Source organism: Rhinopithecus bieti, unplaced genomic scaffold, assembly GCF_001698545.2.
Source record: "Rhinopithecus bieti isolate Rb0 unplaced genomic scaffold, ASM169854v2 scaffold_2888, whole genome shotgun sequence".
NCBI classification, from domain to species: domain Eukaryota; kingdom Metazoa; phylum Chordata; class Mammalia; order Primates; family Cercopithecidae; genus Rhinopithecus; species Rhinopithecus bieti.
Window position 1 is genome coordinate 715,675 of NW_016804209.1, and position 18,540 is coordinate 734,214.

General features: G+C 35.7%; 1 protein-coding gene across 2 annotated transcripts in view; it reads right to left on the reverse strand.

The window, feature by feature from the left end:
• MSR1 (macrophage scavenger receptor 1) overlaps positions 1–18,540 on the reverse strand; it is a 113,650-nt gene that overhangs the window by 39,501 nt on the left and 55,609 nt on the right. For both annotated transcript variants that reach the window (XM_017867200.1, XM_017867201.1), the window contains exons 6-7: positions 10,437–10,517; positions 4,849–4,929 (exon numbers count right to left, since the gene is read on the reverse strand). In XM_017867200.1, the coding sequence (XP_017722689.1) occupies positions 4,849–4,929; positions 10,437–10,517 (162 nt within the window). The remainder of the gene's footprint in view (positions 1–4,848; positions 4,930–10,436; positions 10,518–18,540) is intronic.

An 18,540-nucleotide genomic window follows, 5' to 3' on the forward strand; every position in this document is an offset into this window, starting at 1 on the left:
AAAAAAAAAAAAAAAAAAAAAAGATTCCCTAAAAAAAAAAGATGGTAAAATGAAATGCCTTATCTCCTTATAAATTAACAAATGTTTTGTATCATTTTAACATGATTCAGAGATTTCCTTACCGATGATACTTGGAAATTTTTTTTCACACTTGAAAATATCAAAAATATCCTTTCTAAAGGAGAGGAATGAATTGGCCCCTCAGAATGATACCTTTGGTAAAAAATGAATGCAAGGGCTTGGTCCAAACCTAGAGTTAACTATCTCCTGACCTATGTATCACTCTTTTAAAAAAGGTAACTTATATTTCTAAAAGCCATTTAAAAATAAGAACCAGGTCATATGTAAGAGGACAGTCTAACTTGAAAGAATCTAAGAGGAGGTGTCTTCAATAACATCATCATGATGTCAAGCATTTTTAAGTGTCTCTTCTATGAGCCAGATACTAGGTTAGATGTTTTTGCATATATGCCTTAATTATAGTAACCAAATTTTCTGCAGCTGTAGCCTGCCTCTCCACCTCCCGTTTTTTTAAGCTATTTTTAAATGTGATCATCCTGTCTCCTAAGCCTAGTGCATCTTCCTGGTCCCTGAATTCCTCACCTTATACCCTCTCATTAACCCTACACTATCTTTTTGCTTTGCTTTCCTCTGTCTTCAGCCACTCCTCCTCTATTTTATCTTTCCATAAGCATTTAAATGGTACTCAGATCCCTCCTTCAAAGAAAAAAACAATGAAACAAACAAAACGAACTAAAAGTGCATCTCTTCCTCCTCCTCTGCATAGCAAGGCAGCTCAAGAGTTGGCTGTACCCCATCTCCAACCCTTATCCACCATTCCCTCCTCCACATACCCTAATCTGGTTATCACCCCACCCCACGGAATCTGCTCTGAACAATGGCAACATCCCCGAAGCAGCAAAGAGCTTTTTGTAGACTTCACCCTACTTGACCACCTTTGAAACTCTGTCTTTGTCTTTTTTCATGCTCTATTCTCTGGGTTTTCTTCTTCAGTTGGGCTACTTCTCTTCCATTTGCTACTGTGTTCATCTCAGCCTGTACTTCTGGAACTACTTAAAGCTTTATGCTAAGCCTCTTCTCTTTGTACCTTCCCACTCTCTACCCATAAAATGTTATTAAAATCAGGGGTTCTGAAGAATATTTATATGATCATAGCTAAACTTGTCTTTTAATCTCTGGCCTCTCCTCAAAATTTCAGACTGTGTTCAACCATCTGTAGATTGCTCCATGAATCACACAGAGAAACTGTTTAGTAAATGTGTTGAGTTAATAAATGAACTGTGTATGGTCTAATATTTTAGATAATCCTGAAAATGACCATAACTTACCCTGAGGGACACAATCAGGCTTTGAATGAACTTCAAGAGGCAAAATGGACAGAAACACATTATTTGCATGCTGAAAGTTCTACTTTGTTGAACAAGGCAGAACAGAGCCTTCTACGGATTTTGAAGATATGCAAGGTTTCACTTCAATTAAATCCTCCAAACTTTCTGAAGTAAATATGTCAGGTCTTATAAATGCAGTAGTCTATAGATCTGCTATGCATGGAGAAAGTATGAAGTCTTCTCTTTCTCTTCTCAGGTTTGTGTATCTTTTCCGTTGTAGACTGTTTTATTTACTTTCCATTTCCCTGTTTCTAGCACTGTATCCTTATGAGCAGTGTGTACTTAGTCCATGTAGAAGGAAAGGGCAAGGTGGGAAGAAAAGGAGTGTGGGAGGGAGAATAGAAGAAAATAGATGGAAGATGTTCTTTGTGAACTTTTGTTTCAGAATCTCATGACGTTTTGATGTCATTCACATAGTCCAGGCTGTTGAAAAACTACCGCTCAAGCAATGCGAAGTATCAAAGACTGTTTATAACATAAATGGGTGTCTTAGCTCTGAAATATATTACTTTATCTACCATGGACCTGTTTTTACATATTTCATTTTTGACAATTATTGGACTTATTTCTAATGTTACCACCTTCTTCAGACTCTTGTAGAGGAGAGACTGTACTGTTCCTTCTTTTAGTCTGCAGCACAACTAGAGCAGCACCCAGCACTGCTGCTCACATCTCTACCAGATTGGTGTCTTTTAATAAGAAGTGATGTCCTAAGGATATGTTTTGTCAAGGGACTTATTACCTCTGCCCTTGTCTTCCTTTGTGCTTGATTACTTTTTCTCCGCTGTTTTTTTCCACCTAAACATAATAGTTTTCAAAACATAGTCCCTGGACCAATAGCATCACCTTCACCTGGAAATTGGTGAGGATGCAAGCCCAATCCCAGACCTACCACATCAGAAACTCTGGGGTGGAGTCCTGTAAGCTGTTTTAACATATCCTCGTGGTGATTCCAATGCCTCCTATAGTTTGAGAAAGACAAACCTAAAGAAATTCTAGGCCTCTTTGAGTCTGGCACTAACAAACACTATTTTCTATGTAACACATTTTCTTACGGTATGGAATTATTCACTCCATACTCTCTACTTCCATACAGCATTTGGCCAACCTCACCAAGGTTGTTTACTCACCGCATGGCATTATAGCTAATTGCTTATGCATTTTTTTCTGTCTCCAGCTCCTTAAGAACAGCAGCTGTGCTGTATTTATCTCCAGCACACAGTGACCCCTCATCAAGTTGTTTGGACTGGGTGAATGAATGAAATAATCCTCTCCAAAGCTAAACATATGTTTACCATTTGATCCAGCAATCACACTCCTAGGTAAACTTGTGTCCACACAAAACCCAGCACATTAATGTTTATAGCTGCTTTATGCATAACATCTAAAACTTTTTTTTTTTTTTTTTTTTTTTTTTTTGAGTCAGGGTCTCACTCTGTCACTCAGACTGGAATACAGTGGCATGATCTTGGCTCACTGAAACCTCTGCCTCCCAGGTTTAAGTGATCCTCACACCTCAGCCTCCTGAATAGCTAGGATTACAGGCATGTACCACCATGCCTGGCTAATTTTTGTATTTTTTGGTAGAGACAGGGTTTCACCATGTTGGCCAGGCTGGTCTCAAACTGCTGATCTCAAGCAATCCACCCACCTCAGTAATATGCCTGCCTTGGCCTCCAAAAGTTCTAGGATTACAGGTGTGAGTCACCACGCCCAGCCTAAAACTTCGAAGCAACCAAAATGTCCTTTAATAGATGAATGGATAAACAAATTGTGGTAAATCCATCAAATGGAATAGTATTGAGTAATACAAAGAAATGAGCGACCAGGCACAGTGGCTCATGCCTGTAATCCCAGCACTTTGGGAGGCCGAGGCGGGAGGATCACGAGGTCAGGAGATTGAGACCGTCCTGGCTAATAGGGTGAAACCCCGTCTCTACTAAATATACAAAAAATTAGCCGGGCATGGTAGCGGGCGCCTGTAGTCCCAGCTACTTGGGAGGCTGAGGCAGGAGAATGGCGGGAACCCAGGAGGCGGAGCTTGCAGTGAGCTGAGATGATGCCACTGCACTTCAGCCTGGGCGACAGAGCAAGACTCCGTCTTAAAAAAAAAAGAAATGAGCAATCAGACCATGAAAAGATATAGAGAAACCTTACATTCATATTGCTAAGTGAAAGAAGTCCATCTGACAAGGCTACATACTGTATGATTCCAACTACATGACATTCTGGAAAAGGCAAAACTGCGGAGTCAGTCAAAAGATGAGTGGCTGCCAAGAGATGGTGGTGGGGAGGAACAGAGTTGGTGGAGCACAGAGGACCTTTCGGGCAGCGAAACTCTTCTGTCTAATACTGTAATGATGGATACATGACATTATACCTCTGCTGAAACATGTTAAATGTACAACACAAAGAGTGGCCACTAATGTACATTATAGATTTTGGTTAATAATGATACATCAATGTTGCTTTATTAATGGTTACATATGTACCACACTAATGCAAGATGTTCATAATAGAGGAAACCATGGGTGGTTTATGGGAACTCACTATGCTTTCTGTGTAGTTTTTCTATAAATGTAAAACTGTTCTAAAAATAAAATGTATTTTAAAATACCTCAATGATAGGGACCCTATTCCTTTTATTTCTTTTTCTTATTTTTTAGACACAGGGCCTCACTATGTGGCTCAGGCTCGTCTCAAACTCCTGAGCTAAGCAATCCTCCCGCCTCAGCGTCTCAAATAGCTGGGGCTACAGGTGCTCACCTCTGCACTTGGTCCGACTCTATTCTCTTGATGATTCTTCACTTTGAAATTAGGAGACAGTAAGCCTAGCTCTTTCTAAAATTGCTGTTCAAAGTTTGCAATTCAAGCTTAGGCTACTGGCAGAGCTGATGGAAATAATATCATCATGTGTGTACATTTCAAAATGCTGAACAACCCTGATGATTAAGCACTAGTAGATAAGAGCAGACAATTTATTTTGCAGAGGATAGGATTTCAGACTTCTCTGTATTTTGCTAACTGTAACTTCACAAAGTCTGGCAAGTTGTAGTTAAATGGGTATTGATACTTTGCTTCTTTTTTTTTTCTTTGCCAGTCTTTCAACTGTCTTTGTTCAAAGATGGATATCATTGTTCGTGATGATTTATTATTGTGAAGAGTTTATAAATCTTGTGTGGTTTTTTAAATGATTTTCCTTTGGGATATAGAAACTTTCCTCAGGTGAACAAAAGTCAGTTTCAAAAATGTGATTTCAGAAATCATTTTTAGACCACAAAATAACTGCATGTGAATACTAGTATTCACACAATGACCACTTTCTATCATCCAAGAATTTAAAAATATATATACTACATATATAACATTATGTATATATATAAATTATTTGGTGTTTCTTCTACGTATTCCATAAAGAAAATACACATTATCGTAATACCTGGCCTTCCAGCATATCCTGGGAGTCCTCGACTTCCAGGAAAGCCAATTGCTCCCCGATCACCTTTAAGACCTGGAGGACCTACATTATTAATGAAGAAAAAAAGGAGGTAATAATTCATTTTCATACAGACTTGAGAGCATAATGAAAACATCTAGTTTTATAAGTGAATATGAAGTTAGAGAAACTCCAAATGAAGGAATAGTATCTTTCCTAAAATGTAATGTTTGACATTGAAAGATAATATAAGCAATAAATATAAACCTTAGTACATTCAGCACATTGCAGCTATTCAAAAAATAACATATTGTTAGTAGAAATAAAAGCACATTAGAAAAAACAGATCTTGGAGTTTTAACCAGAAGACTTATGTAGTCAGCCAGTAATCATCAAATGGCAGAATTTCGCTATAGCTGAAATGACAACTTTAAAATGTATAAGCTGAAAATTGAATTCTTAAGATTCGCCTTAGAAAAAAATATAACTCAAGCAATGTAAAGTATCAATGAGTGTTTATAAAATAAATTGGTGTCTTGGCTCTGAAATATATTACTTTATCTATCATGGACCTCTTCTTACATATTTCATTGTAATCCCAGTGTAAATAAACATAAACACACACACACACACACGATACACAGATTTACTTACGAGTATATACTATATACTGAAACAAATCTAGGGTTTTATATGCTTAAATTAAAACTGAAAATGGCTATTTTTTTACCCAATATTACTATGGTGATCATAACAACTGCATACAAAAGAAAATGTTATATTCCTGTGAAATAAAATATTTTATCCTAGAGTTCAGTGGTTCTTGATATACTATTGTAACAGTTTCGGCATCTTATTTTGTGTCATTATCAATTCGGAGAGATCTCATTCACCCAGTTTCACTTGATTCCTTGGGGAGGCACATTGTAAGAAATTGATTACACATCTTTGCCCAATACCAGCATTTTGGAATATTACTTTTAGTTCATAAGTTCTAGAAGACAGCGCTTATATATATATATATTAAATACATTTTAAAAATCTTTTCTTGAGGTTTATTAATAAAGACACCTAAAACTGGGCTAACTTCCCTCTAAGAAGCGCTCAGTTTAAGAAGTATATTATTCTTAATAGTAAGAAATACTGATTAATCCAGTATAAACCTTTGATTCCAACAGAAATTAAGCAAACTTTCAAAGCAATAAAGTGATAAACTATGTTTAGAACGATTGCTCCCAAAGCAATAAAGTGATAAACTATGTATAGAAATATTAGTAAAGTCAGGACATTTCAACTCAATTTAATTACGAAGTAGTATATATTGGCTGGACTTCATAGTACACAGCCTAACAAAGACCTAACATCTGTTCTCAGTACACGCTGATTAATATTTATACCTTCCATCACTATGTAAGCAAGGTGGTGAGACTTCTGCACTTGTGGTTACTGAGACCTGTCATTCAAATTTACAAATAAAAACACTGACAGTAAATTCTGCCAATTTAAAAAAAGTGAAAACATTTCCCTACTCTTTGTAGAGTGCCATTCACAAGTAACCTCCACTTTTACTATTTCCTTCATTAATTCAAGAAATATATATTGTACCAGTCTCAGTACATTCCTGGAGTTAAAAATAGATCTTCCAGAGTGGAGAAACAATGCGAGACAGATAGTGAGAAAGATAGCAAAGACAGACGGTAATTTGGGGGTTATAATTTTAGAAAAACTGGGTAATGGAACAGAGAATGCCATGGTGCCTGCTGTAGACAGGAGCATCAGAGAAGCCCCTCCAATGCTGACTTCTCAAGTACCTTACAGTGATGCTCAGAACATAGCTGTTCAACTAAAAATCAAGGTTGTCCAACTACAAATCAAGTACATTTTCAATGGGAGAGCAAATAAATATGTAAATGAAGCATATGAGATACTTGCATAGAAATCAGGCAGTCATAGAGCTCTGTTCTGGGAGATGGTTAAGCAGACTCTATATGGCCTATGGAGTTATGTGACTTGTTTGTTTAATGATGTTTGAAAATGTTGTCCCCAAAATATAAGCACCGTTGTTGAGCTTTATTGCATAAGATCAGATTCCCTGAGGCTTTCAGGAGGCAATTAACTAATTTTCTACAATAATCTGTGGCAATGGGAAGGGCCTGGCACCTACTTCTAACTCATGGACAATATAAGTACAATTACACGGAATCTCAGCCATGGGATGTTCCAAGAGACATTAGACATCATCCAATCAGAATCCATCATTTTACAGAGATAGTTCCATAAGATCCCAGTGATCAAATCACTTACGTAAAGCTGGTCTGATAATTATTCACACATCCTAGGTGTCCTGCTCTGTTCTGGCTCCTTTCTGCAATGTAGCAGACTGGTTAAGGGCATGGACTCTGCACTCATGCCTATTGGGGTTCAAATACCAGCTTTGGCACTTACCAGTTGCTGACTGACCTCGAGCAAGTCATTTAACCTCCCTGTGCATTGCACCTGTAAAACGGGTGTATTATTTGTTTCCGCATCATCAGGCTGATGTGATAATTAAAAGAGCTCATACATGTAAAACACTTAGAAAATTGCCTGACAGGTAACGAATACTTTGTAAATGTTAGCTTTTCTTGTTCTCCTCTCCCCTCCTCCTCATCCTCATCATTTTCACCAGCCTGTTGTAAAGGCTTCTAAACTTAGTTTTATTTAATGATACGTACACAGTTAGCAGTGACACTGTTTGATTCATTGGCACCATTTGTTACCTCCAGAAGAAACCCGCTCTCAACACTCAGGCGTAGAGCGACAGCCTGGAGCCAGGCAACGTTCCTTACTCAGGTGTATATTTAGGGATCCTGTCCGTGTTGAAGCCTGAGGGAGAGGCCTTCTTGGGCCACAGCCTATGGGAAGGGGTGGGCCAGGGTAAAGATATATATGGATATAAACATTAATAAAATATGGTTCCTCTCTTCCAATATCCATGGTTAAGATGAGCTTTATTTTCTCTTCCGGAGACACGATTCCTATGGTGGAAAATTCAGACTATGTAAGGAAAGTAAATAGTATTGGCTGACGATGAAAAGTTTGCAGTCAGAGGAGCCTTCAGTTCTCTCCCAGGGCATCTCATGTAGGTAGCCCCTGCCATGCCTACAGGTCAAACTACCTTGTTATTGATCACATGGACATAAACAGCTCCTTAGATGGCCCACACAGAGATTCTTTTAGAAAAGAAAGTTGTTTCTCCTTCAAAACATTGTTGTCATGGGAAAACAACTCTAAAATTGGCCCCTTAAAAGGAATGCACATGAGATCAAAAATCCTTGATCATGACATTTGCCTCACTTGTATTATTACTTATCATCCTGGAAGCTCTGTGAATTCAGAGATTCTGTATCTGTTTACACATACGCTACAGGGTATTGTAGAACACTAGGCCTGGAGAAAGTGCTCAGCACATATTTTTTGAGTGAAAAGTGATAGGCCATTCTCCCTAGCATGCTTTCAAGGAAATAGTCCTCTAAAATAAATTTGTTCTTATTTGGGGAATAAAGCATATGTAAACATAATATCCACCATAGTATATCAGTAATAATTCTACTATATTTAATGTATTAGTTATTTGAGGCTACTAGGACAGCCATTTAGGTTTTGCAGATATTTGCATCATGATGGTGAGTCTAGATGAGTTTGATTTGGTCAAGCTGAGTTTAGTAGGCTCAAATGGATGTACAGATGGGGACGTAATAAACCTGTTCAATTTAGAAAGTAGAATTACTATGATTGTCCATCATATACTCTTTGCTTCCTGATTTCAGTATCAGATATGAGGCACTTAGACAATCTGGTGGATAAATGAACAGAATGTAGCAAGTAATCAGGGAATAATTCATTAGGAAAGATGCCTGATATTTTGAATACTTTTCTTGCAGTGCACCAAACTACATGGTAACCTGATACCCTAAAAGAGTCATTTGATTACCCCCAGGAACTCGACCTGTCTTTTATGAGGAACTGGGTAATGCCTGTGTGTGTAAATGAGCAGTACCAAAAGCAACAAATTATGACATCACTTTTTACCCTGTAAATTTAAACCATGACAAATTGTAAATTTACAATAAAAAAAAAAACAAAATCAAAGACACAAGCTGAAATTTACAAATCCTTCTATTTCATATATTCATAGTTCAGAAACAGCTGCAGAAGATTTTCCCAAGATGAACCATTGTATGGCAAGCTGTAGCCCAGACTGAACTTTTATGGTTGAGTTATAGAGCTCTGACAATTGCAGTTTGTATGGAGGAGCTAACAGACCCTTGACAACAGTAGTCTGGCAGCAGATTTAATACTGATTATTTCCCCTGCTTATGACATTAATGCAATATTGTTAGTATCTGCTTAGCATTAGTCAAGTAGAAAGGCTTTCCTGAAAAAAGTTCTTTCCTGGCAAGGCATTCAAAAGCACACCAATGCCAATACCATCTGACCTGGCATATTATATATATGGGGAGGATTGCTATTTTATATACATAATATAAAACGTGTGTACCTGGATGTATCATCTATCTTCACATATAATATGCCACATACACACACACTATATATATATACACACATATACATATATCTGCTTAGGTAGGTATCAAGTTCATGCTTTTCATTGTCAAAAATTACTTTTCTGATGTGACCAGGGCTAGTCAATACATTGATCAGAAAGAAGAACTTTTTATATAATCAAAAGACAGAAAATAAGATGAAGTACGTGGTATTTAGACATTTTTTGGTAACACAAACCATTCTAGTTATAATTAGACCTTGCAATATACTTCCTATCATCAAACAGCATGCAGGATATTTCATTTCTAGCCAAGGCTAATATGACAATCATGTTATTATCTTTTTTATTTTTTCAAGCAAAGAAAGTTCATGTTCTCTCTTCTGTGTCTTCTATTGTCGTTTTCTAAAATATTTCTTTCAAGATTACAACTTAGAGGAAAACAATTTGAAACACTTTTGCTCTTAGTAAAGCACAGAGTGACTGTCAGCAAAGGTAAATGTCATCCATATGTTAGCAATATGTACATTCAGATTTCATTAGTTTAAACAGATATATTCCAAATACTACATAAGAAATATACTCCAATTTGCTTGTGATTCATAACTCACTACTAGTATGAGTTTTTATGTCTTAAAAATGAGATAGCTTGCAAATGTGAAGATGATCTATTCGATGCAAAGATAATTTTTGTACTCCCCTTCACATATGATCTAAGGTTAGGTCTGCCTTATACTGTTTGCTATCTATTATATACATGTCACTCTCTAGACTTATGAACAATTCCATTTGGTTACTCTGGTTGAAACATTTATTTTCTTCAAAAATCATGAGTAATGGTTATCATTTAGTACATTATATGATTAGGCTACTAGAACAGTTACTACCCCCCGCCAACATTTCAACATTTACACACACAGACACACGCACACACACACATACACACCCTCTGCAGGATATAAATAAAATAGCAATCCTCCCCATACATGTACCTGGATGTATATCATCTATCTTCACAGTATATGATTAGCTATAATTACCATACCTACTGGACCTGGAAATCCTCGTGGGCCACTTTCTCCAGTGGGACCTCGATCTCCTTTTTCACCTGGGGGTCCAGGAGGACCTTTAAAAAAATTACAGTTATTAATCATAGTTATAAAACATAGGAAACATGGGTTAGTCATCTGTCAATATACTTATATAAGGAAATCCGAAGTCTTTTATTTGTTGTGCAATAATACAGAAAATGTATAAGACCAAACTTCATGAATGGAGGAGTATTCTGCTATTCAGGAATATAATGCCTTATACTAACAAGGATGACATTGCCTCAAAACAAACAACCTAACAATATATTAAATGTGAGTGTGCCTCACACTTTTCTATGTTCTGAGAACCTGGGGGCAGAGAAAAGACAGCAGGCTGGCACAAAGTCGCATTAGCATTATACACATCCTAGGCAGTTAGACGTTGAGTTAGATATAATATGCAGTTAACTACTATATGGAAAATCTGTAAGTTAGAACTTAAAAGACATTTGTGATACCCTCAAGTGAAAGGAAAATTCACACACAGTAAACAACCAGAAGCATTTTGTTGGAACTGACCATAAACTCAGATATTTGTCAGTGAGCTGGAGATCGGAGTGCATGGTGATGGTTGAAGTCTTCATTGAGAAAGTAGGATAATGAGGGGTACTTTCAAGAATGAAGAGAAGGGGAAAGAAGATAATTCTTAGGGAGTGGGAAAGGTATGAGGAAAGGCAGGAAGATGAAAATGAGTAGAGGAATTCTTTTTTCAAGTAAAATCCTAAGTCAAATTCCTAGATTGGTATAGATACTATAAACAATATGGAGACACTGATAGGAAAACTTCTGTCTCATCATTTTTGTCAGGTGGTTCTCCTGAGAGCTGTGATTAAACAACACCGATTTAGTCATTTGTATTTTCTGTGTCCAGCAAAACAGATATCTGATCATCACGTCTTTAAAATGATTATACCTAGTACGTCTTTAGACCTCAGAGGTAATCCTACCTACATACCATGTTCCATATGGAGTACAGAAGGCAAATATTCTCTTCTTTATTTAAAGAAGAACACTTGGTTTCTTTTTCAACACCAAAAGAAAGAAACAGAAAGGAACATTATTCCATAGATTCACCACAGAATAAGGACATAGTGATATTTTAAAGGAAACATTTTCATTTGCTACTGTTTGGTCACATACATAGTCCAAGGAAAACATACAATTATATACAGCATCCCTGGTTAGAATGCACTTGTTTACAAATTTTAATCAGATGGAAGGTATAATACCTGAAGAAATCTAAGCGGGGGCCACATAAATAAATAAAGATTATCTCATGAATAAGTATATTTTGTCCATTTTTTTGTTGCTTATTTTGACATCACTGACTCTACTTCTGTCTATTCCTCTGGTATGTCCCATTTTCAAGGTACAATTTGGGTTTTAGAGGCTCAAGACATCATTACTCTTCTCAATAGAATGCCCCTTTCTCTTCATATGCAGCATTGGACACACATTTAATTGTATTTTTATAATAAAAGCAACTCTACTTACAGGAAATATAGAAGCCTAGAAAAGCCATGAGGAAAAATATAATTCATAGATGTATTATTTTAACTAAAGATCTTTAACACTTCTTTCCTAAATGTGTATGTGTATTTTTTTCCACATAATTGTCATGCAAACAACATACTACCGGGCTTTTAGAAATTAACCAGGGTATTATAATCTAAGGTATAGCTTAATTGTTGTGAGACATATATTTAAGTGCTGCACAAGAAATACCAGGTTTCCATATCAAGGGGAATTTGTATGTGCTCCCTATTCTCTGCAGAAGAATGTAGTACTTCCCAAGAAAAGGGGTTTAACCTGCATAACCATGAACACAGCTGCAACCATTCGTCACTACATAGTGATGAATCAAAGGGGAGGGGGACAAGCAGGACAGACATTCAATTTGCAACCTGAATTTTGTTGAACTAATTGAAGGGAAGCACAGTGATAGTATTCAAGGATGGTGTTTGGAAAAAAGTGCACAAGCAAAGATTTCAGTTTAGTAACTAAGGATCCAAAGCAAGACTCAGACATTCCAGGAAAAACCAGAACATGAAACAAGAAGAAACAAGGGACACAGAGAATAGATCTAGACTCTTAGCCTCTTCGATGGACTTCTCACCATTTCTTTGGTAAGTAAGAGATAGAAGGAACTCTCCTAATTACGAACTATCCTTTCAATTATACTACATGTAATTATGAGAACTGCATACAGCTTTAATTTTGGAGTATTAGCTCAATCACGGCAAATACATCTGTATTATTTTACAAAATTTGGAGTTAAAGATCCCTCTCTGTATTTTTATATACAAATACTGATACCTGGTATTCGAATCCTAGAATAAGAAAACAGGTAAAGCTTTTGTTAGAGTTCTAACTAGGCGTGTTGAATGTACATTTTATTGTTATTCTATTCTTCATGTAACATTAATCTCACTTATTATGTTTCATTTTTGTACATTGTTATAGCCCTTTTACTATTTCTAACCAAATGTTGGAAGGATCTCAATAAATGTTTTAGGTGTCTTTTAGATACATTGGGGAAATAAAATAACAAATTATATGCCACTTTACTCTTAGTTTCTGATGCAGAACTTTTCAGAACAATATCCACTACCTTGCCACCTTCCAAAACTAACCTCCTCTCCATTCCCATTGTAGCTCACGTCTTCACCGTCACACAGCTGGACTATTGCTAGAGCTTTTTTATCTGGTCTGAATGCGTTTTGTCTATTTCACCTCTATTTCCCTCAGTGTTGGCTTTCTTCTTCTTTTTGATAAGAATCTGTTTTGCAATGTCTCCATCAAATTAAGGAAATACAGTAATCTATTCTGCCATATTATGGAAAAAAGAATAAAGACTCAGAGTCTCTTGTAGTCACCTTCTTTGTTCATAGTTTCCATTCAGTCTTTTCAAAATTTTGTTCCATATCGACATAATAACTGCCTCGTGGCATCAATAAATGGACAAAATGCTACCTGTCAGCTCCCTTGCTGATATATGTCAAAAAAACTGGGTTAATATTGGCCAAAATATATGATTTACTCTAGTTCAATAAGCCATAGAATTTACATTATTTTTCATCTTTAATATTTTCAATTATAGTTATAGGAATAATTCATAAATACTATCACAATAATCTGCCATAAAGAATTACCTTTATAAAACACATGCACAAAATCTACTGTTTAGCTTCCTCCATGATCATCTCTTAAAAAGGAAAATTAAGATTTCTATATAACCACAAAAAAGTACTGATATATAATATGTGATAATCATCAATATCATAGATCAACATTACCCAATTTACTAGAAAAGCATACCCAGGCATATAATATCATTTAAAATCCTCAGATAACATAGCACTAATAATATCTGACTAAGTTTCCAGAGCTATGCTTCTCTAGTTTTTATTATGAGCATTAATTTTCTACTTTGTTTTCAATCTTGTCTCATATTCAGATCATCATAAAAATCTGCCACATCTTCTAGTCTATTGCTGCCTAAACCTGCATCTTTTTTTTTTTCTAGTTTTCATTCTCATTGATTTAGATATGTTTAATCTGGAAGACACTTTAAATATTGTTTAACTAAACATATTTATAGAGGGTCAGAGAGTGACTTGCTCAGGGTCTTAAAGCTAGTCGGGTAAAATCAGAACTAGAACATTTCATTTCTTTCCTGACATCCTATGCTACCATGTTCTAAATTTAATTGACTTCATTTTCCGTATCTTTTCTTCCATTATTACTGAGCTGAGTTTTTCCTTTACACAGTGGTTAGATAAACTCACAATTCAGGTTTTTTCCTTTTGTTAAGTGTTGGTTTTTGTTGTTGTTGTTGTTTTCAGAGATAGGGTCTTGCTACTTTGCCTAGGCTGGTCTTGAACTCCTGGGCGCAAATGGCCCTCTTGTCTCAGTCTCCCAAAGTGCTGGGATTACAGGCATAATCCTACAGTCCAGCTGTTAAAATCTCAGTAATTAATTGTACAAAACTCCAAATTCAAATATCCTCAGTTGTTTTTTCATTTTCTCTACTATAAAAATCAATATTTCTTTCTTGGTGCTCTTATACCCTAGGAAGCCAATATATCTAAAATCTTTCCAAGTAAACAAAATGTTAGCTATTCTCACCACAGAGCCATATTATATTTTATTTCTCTTAAATACCTTTCTCTAGAGTTCATCTTTGCTTCTTTAAATCATGTTATCCCCAACTCTCCACCAAACTCTACTTCACCATTTCCACAATGAAATTGTATGTAGTTCTTTAAGAGTCTAATTATTATTATAACTACTTGAGAAATGTATTAAAAATCTTTGTCTCTTTTAACCGTATAATTATTTAGTGATTATTAATATAAGGGAAGAGAGAACACAAAGTAATTACAGTCATCCTACAATCAATACATGATAAAGGATAAAGCACTCATTAATTTCTAAAATATGTTTCTTAAGTTATAATTTAATTAATATATACATTATGGCTAGGTGCTATAAGAGATATAAAGAATAGTTTCTAATTGAAGTAACTTGTGTCCAGGAAGAGTTAACACTGTTCTGGAAGACAATATGAGATACTTTTAAACATAACTGTCACATTAAGAATTCTCTTGTGAGAGAATACTTAATGTTCTGCATTAAGACAGAAATAAACGTCAGCTGGGCCTTACTACTGGTAGAACCAGCAAAAGCTTCATGCGAGAGGTAGCCTCTTAGATGGACTTTGAATGATAAATAAGATACTTTCAAATACAAATCGAAGAGAAAATATTTCAAATAAAGGAAAAGACATGAGGCAGGATGCACAAGGTACTGGGTGCATTAGAATCACAGACAAATTAGTTGAAATATTTGATATACAAAAAAGACAAGGGAGGGAATGAAGCATTCAAGATTAGTTAAGAGACACACTGAAGAAGACCTTGAGTACTACAGGCAAAACTGTATGTCTAATGAGGGGGCAACAGAGAGTCTTTATGCAATATAAGACTTGCTTTAGGAAGGCTGTTTTCTACAAGGGTGCAAAAAGTATTACAGTCTGGGCAGAAAAACAATTGCAATTCTGGCAAAGAAGTGATAAGAATAATTTATATGAGAATATAAAGAAATGACAAGGGAATAGAGAATACAGAACATTGAGAACTAATAGTGGTCTTGGAGATATAAAATAATTAAAATTGATAGCTTGCAAACCAGGAAGAATGACACCGCTATAACAGAGTGTAACTTGCTAAGAAGAAAGTGTTAGTTTCACTTATTCACTCAACACATATATAATTGCTCTCCCACTATTTTCCAGGCACTCTGACAGGCATTGGGAATGCAGAGGTAGACAAGAAGGAGAAGACTTAACCTCACAGAGCTCACGTTCTACTGGAGAAGATACAAGCTAAACAAGTAAGCAAATGTAGAGATGACATAATTTCATATAGTGGTAAATACTATGGGGAGATTAAAGGAAATCATGGTAGAGAGAGATGGGGGAGGTTAGAATGAGAATGGTAGAAGGTGGAGGAGGTAACTTCAAGTGGAGCCAAGAAGGAGTAGGGATGTAGAGAAGAACATTTCAAGAGAAAGAGAAAATGTCTAATGTTCATTATGGACAGCATGAAATGAAACAAGCACTTTCTCTTCATTAACTTTTACTTGTTCATAGCACTTAATTCTTCCACATTTCCAAGCAAGGCTGAAGGATGACAGAGGGAAGATTTAGAAAATTAGGACAGAGAAGTAGACAGGTGACAGGCCAAGTAGAAGTTTAAATTTTATCCCAAGTCTAATGAGAAGATATTGCAGGATTTAAGCCTGAGAGACAAAAGACACATCTAGTGCAAAGAGAGAAACCACACAACCACACACATCTAGTAATGTGTGTGGGTTTTCTTAAATAGCATTGTTTTTTGTTTCTTTGGGTTTTTTTGTTTTGTTTTGTTTTGTTTTGTTTTGTTTTTCCTCTATTTAGAATGGACTAAGAGCAGAGGCAGGGGAAAGCAACTGAGAAATGGATCCCAGACTGGGATATGGTTGCTTGAATGAGAGTAGTAATAAAGAGTAAGAAGAAGTTTGATTTGAGATATTGTATGAAATAAGAATTAGTAGGATTTACAAATAGATTACATAGAGAATGAGAGCAGGGAAGTCAAAGACGGCTTCCAAGATCATGGAGGGAGCAGGTAGTGGGAAAATGACAAAACCATCAAAAAGACTGAAAATGCAACAGATCTGGGGAGGTGGATGGGGGTGGCCAGTTAAGAAGCGAGGATTTGGTTTTGAATTTGTAAAGCTTTGGACGTTTATTTGAAATCCAAAGTGGAGGTATCTAACTGTTAGAGAAAAATCTGATTAATTCAAATTTTTCTTTATCATCTGTTTCACTATGATAAATACTATATGTGATATGTATTCTGTATAAGCAAGTTATAAAATACAACAATAATAAGAATATCCTTGCAACATCACAATCCAAGAAATCGGTATCTACCTAGATGTTCCCCCATCTCATTCATCTATTTCCTTTTCACAGATAAACATTACCCTGAATTTTGTGTTTATCATTTTCTTAAATTTTAAAACAACCATTCTATTACATATTTATGTGTCTGTAAATTTACATTATTTAATTTTACTAATTATAAGCATTAGAAGTAAAACTTATCTATGTATTGTTTTCTGGGACTTGTTTTCATTTTTTTTCATTGTCATCACTTGATTATTAGGCTTCTTAATTATCTCAAACTAATGTATTTGAAATGAAATCACATGAAGTTCTTAGTTCTACTTTTCTAGTTGCTAATGTTGTAAAATGAGACAAAATATTAAAATCATGGAATAGAGCTTAACAGACATGGAAGCTGGAATGAGAACATCCAATATGAATGTTATGTGAGTTACAGAGGAAAGGAGAGAAAGAATTGTGAAGAAGCAACAAACTGAACAAAGCTGGTTAATTCACAAACTGATAGACATAAATCTACTAATATAAGAAGCACAACAAATGTTAAATGGATAAATTATCAGTACAAAAACACAGATAAGTAAAACTGCAGATATGAAAGACAGAGAATGACAAACTGATTGGTGGCAGTCATTTTAAGAACCATAAGAAAAGCCTGAAGCCAGGGGACCAATATTTTCAGCACACTGATGGAAGTAATCAAAATAACTGTCAACCTAAGAAGTGTGTATGCAGTACAACAGTTTCAAAGATCAAAACAAAATAGAGAAAATGAAATCAGAAGTTTCATTATCAATTTACTTTCGCTAAATGAACTTCTAAAAGATATACTTCAGGCAGAAGCAAAATAATCCCAGAAGAAATGACTGAGGTGCATTTAGAAGGGAGAACAACTGGTAAATTCATGGGCAAATTTAAATAAATATTTGTTGTGGGTGAGTGATGACTATCTGAGCCAGTGGTGCAGAGTTAAATAATTAACCAAGATGGCTGTAGATAAAGAAAGACAGATTTATTAGCAAAAGCAGGAAAATACGTTGTAAGGAGGCAATGAGCAGGCCAGCAGAAGAGAAACTGATTGCCAGGAAACAAAGGTTTGCTGAAGATTTTATAGAATAGTGTTTATACCATATGCTGAAGAGAGCTTGTGCAGTACTGATAAGCCGAGGTTACAGCGGGTTAACTTGCAGGTATCTGGTGATAAGTTTCATGCAGGAAGGACCTACATGTTCTGGATCACGAAGAAAGGCAGATTTATAGCTTATCTTCTTTCTCTTTTTGCCTTCCCTGGTTCTACCAGCCTGACTACTTTTCCCTAATTAGGGCTCCACAATATTGTCTGTATAAAAAAGAAAAATAATATTGACTAAGTTCTCAATTAAAAAAATAAAATAGAATGAGCTATACAAAAATATTAGCAGGAAACTAGGGAAGAGGATAATCAAAGCATTTTCAGTTCCTTGTGTATTTTACGATGAACGTTAAAATACTGATCAACTATAGACTTCAAGATAAATGTTAAGGTCAATAATCAATAAAATTAGAAATATGCTACAAAATGAGTTAGGGAGGATTCCCTCTTTTCTATTGATTGGAATAGTTTCAGA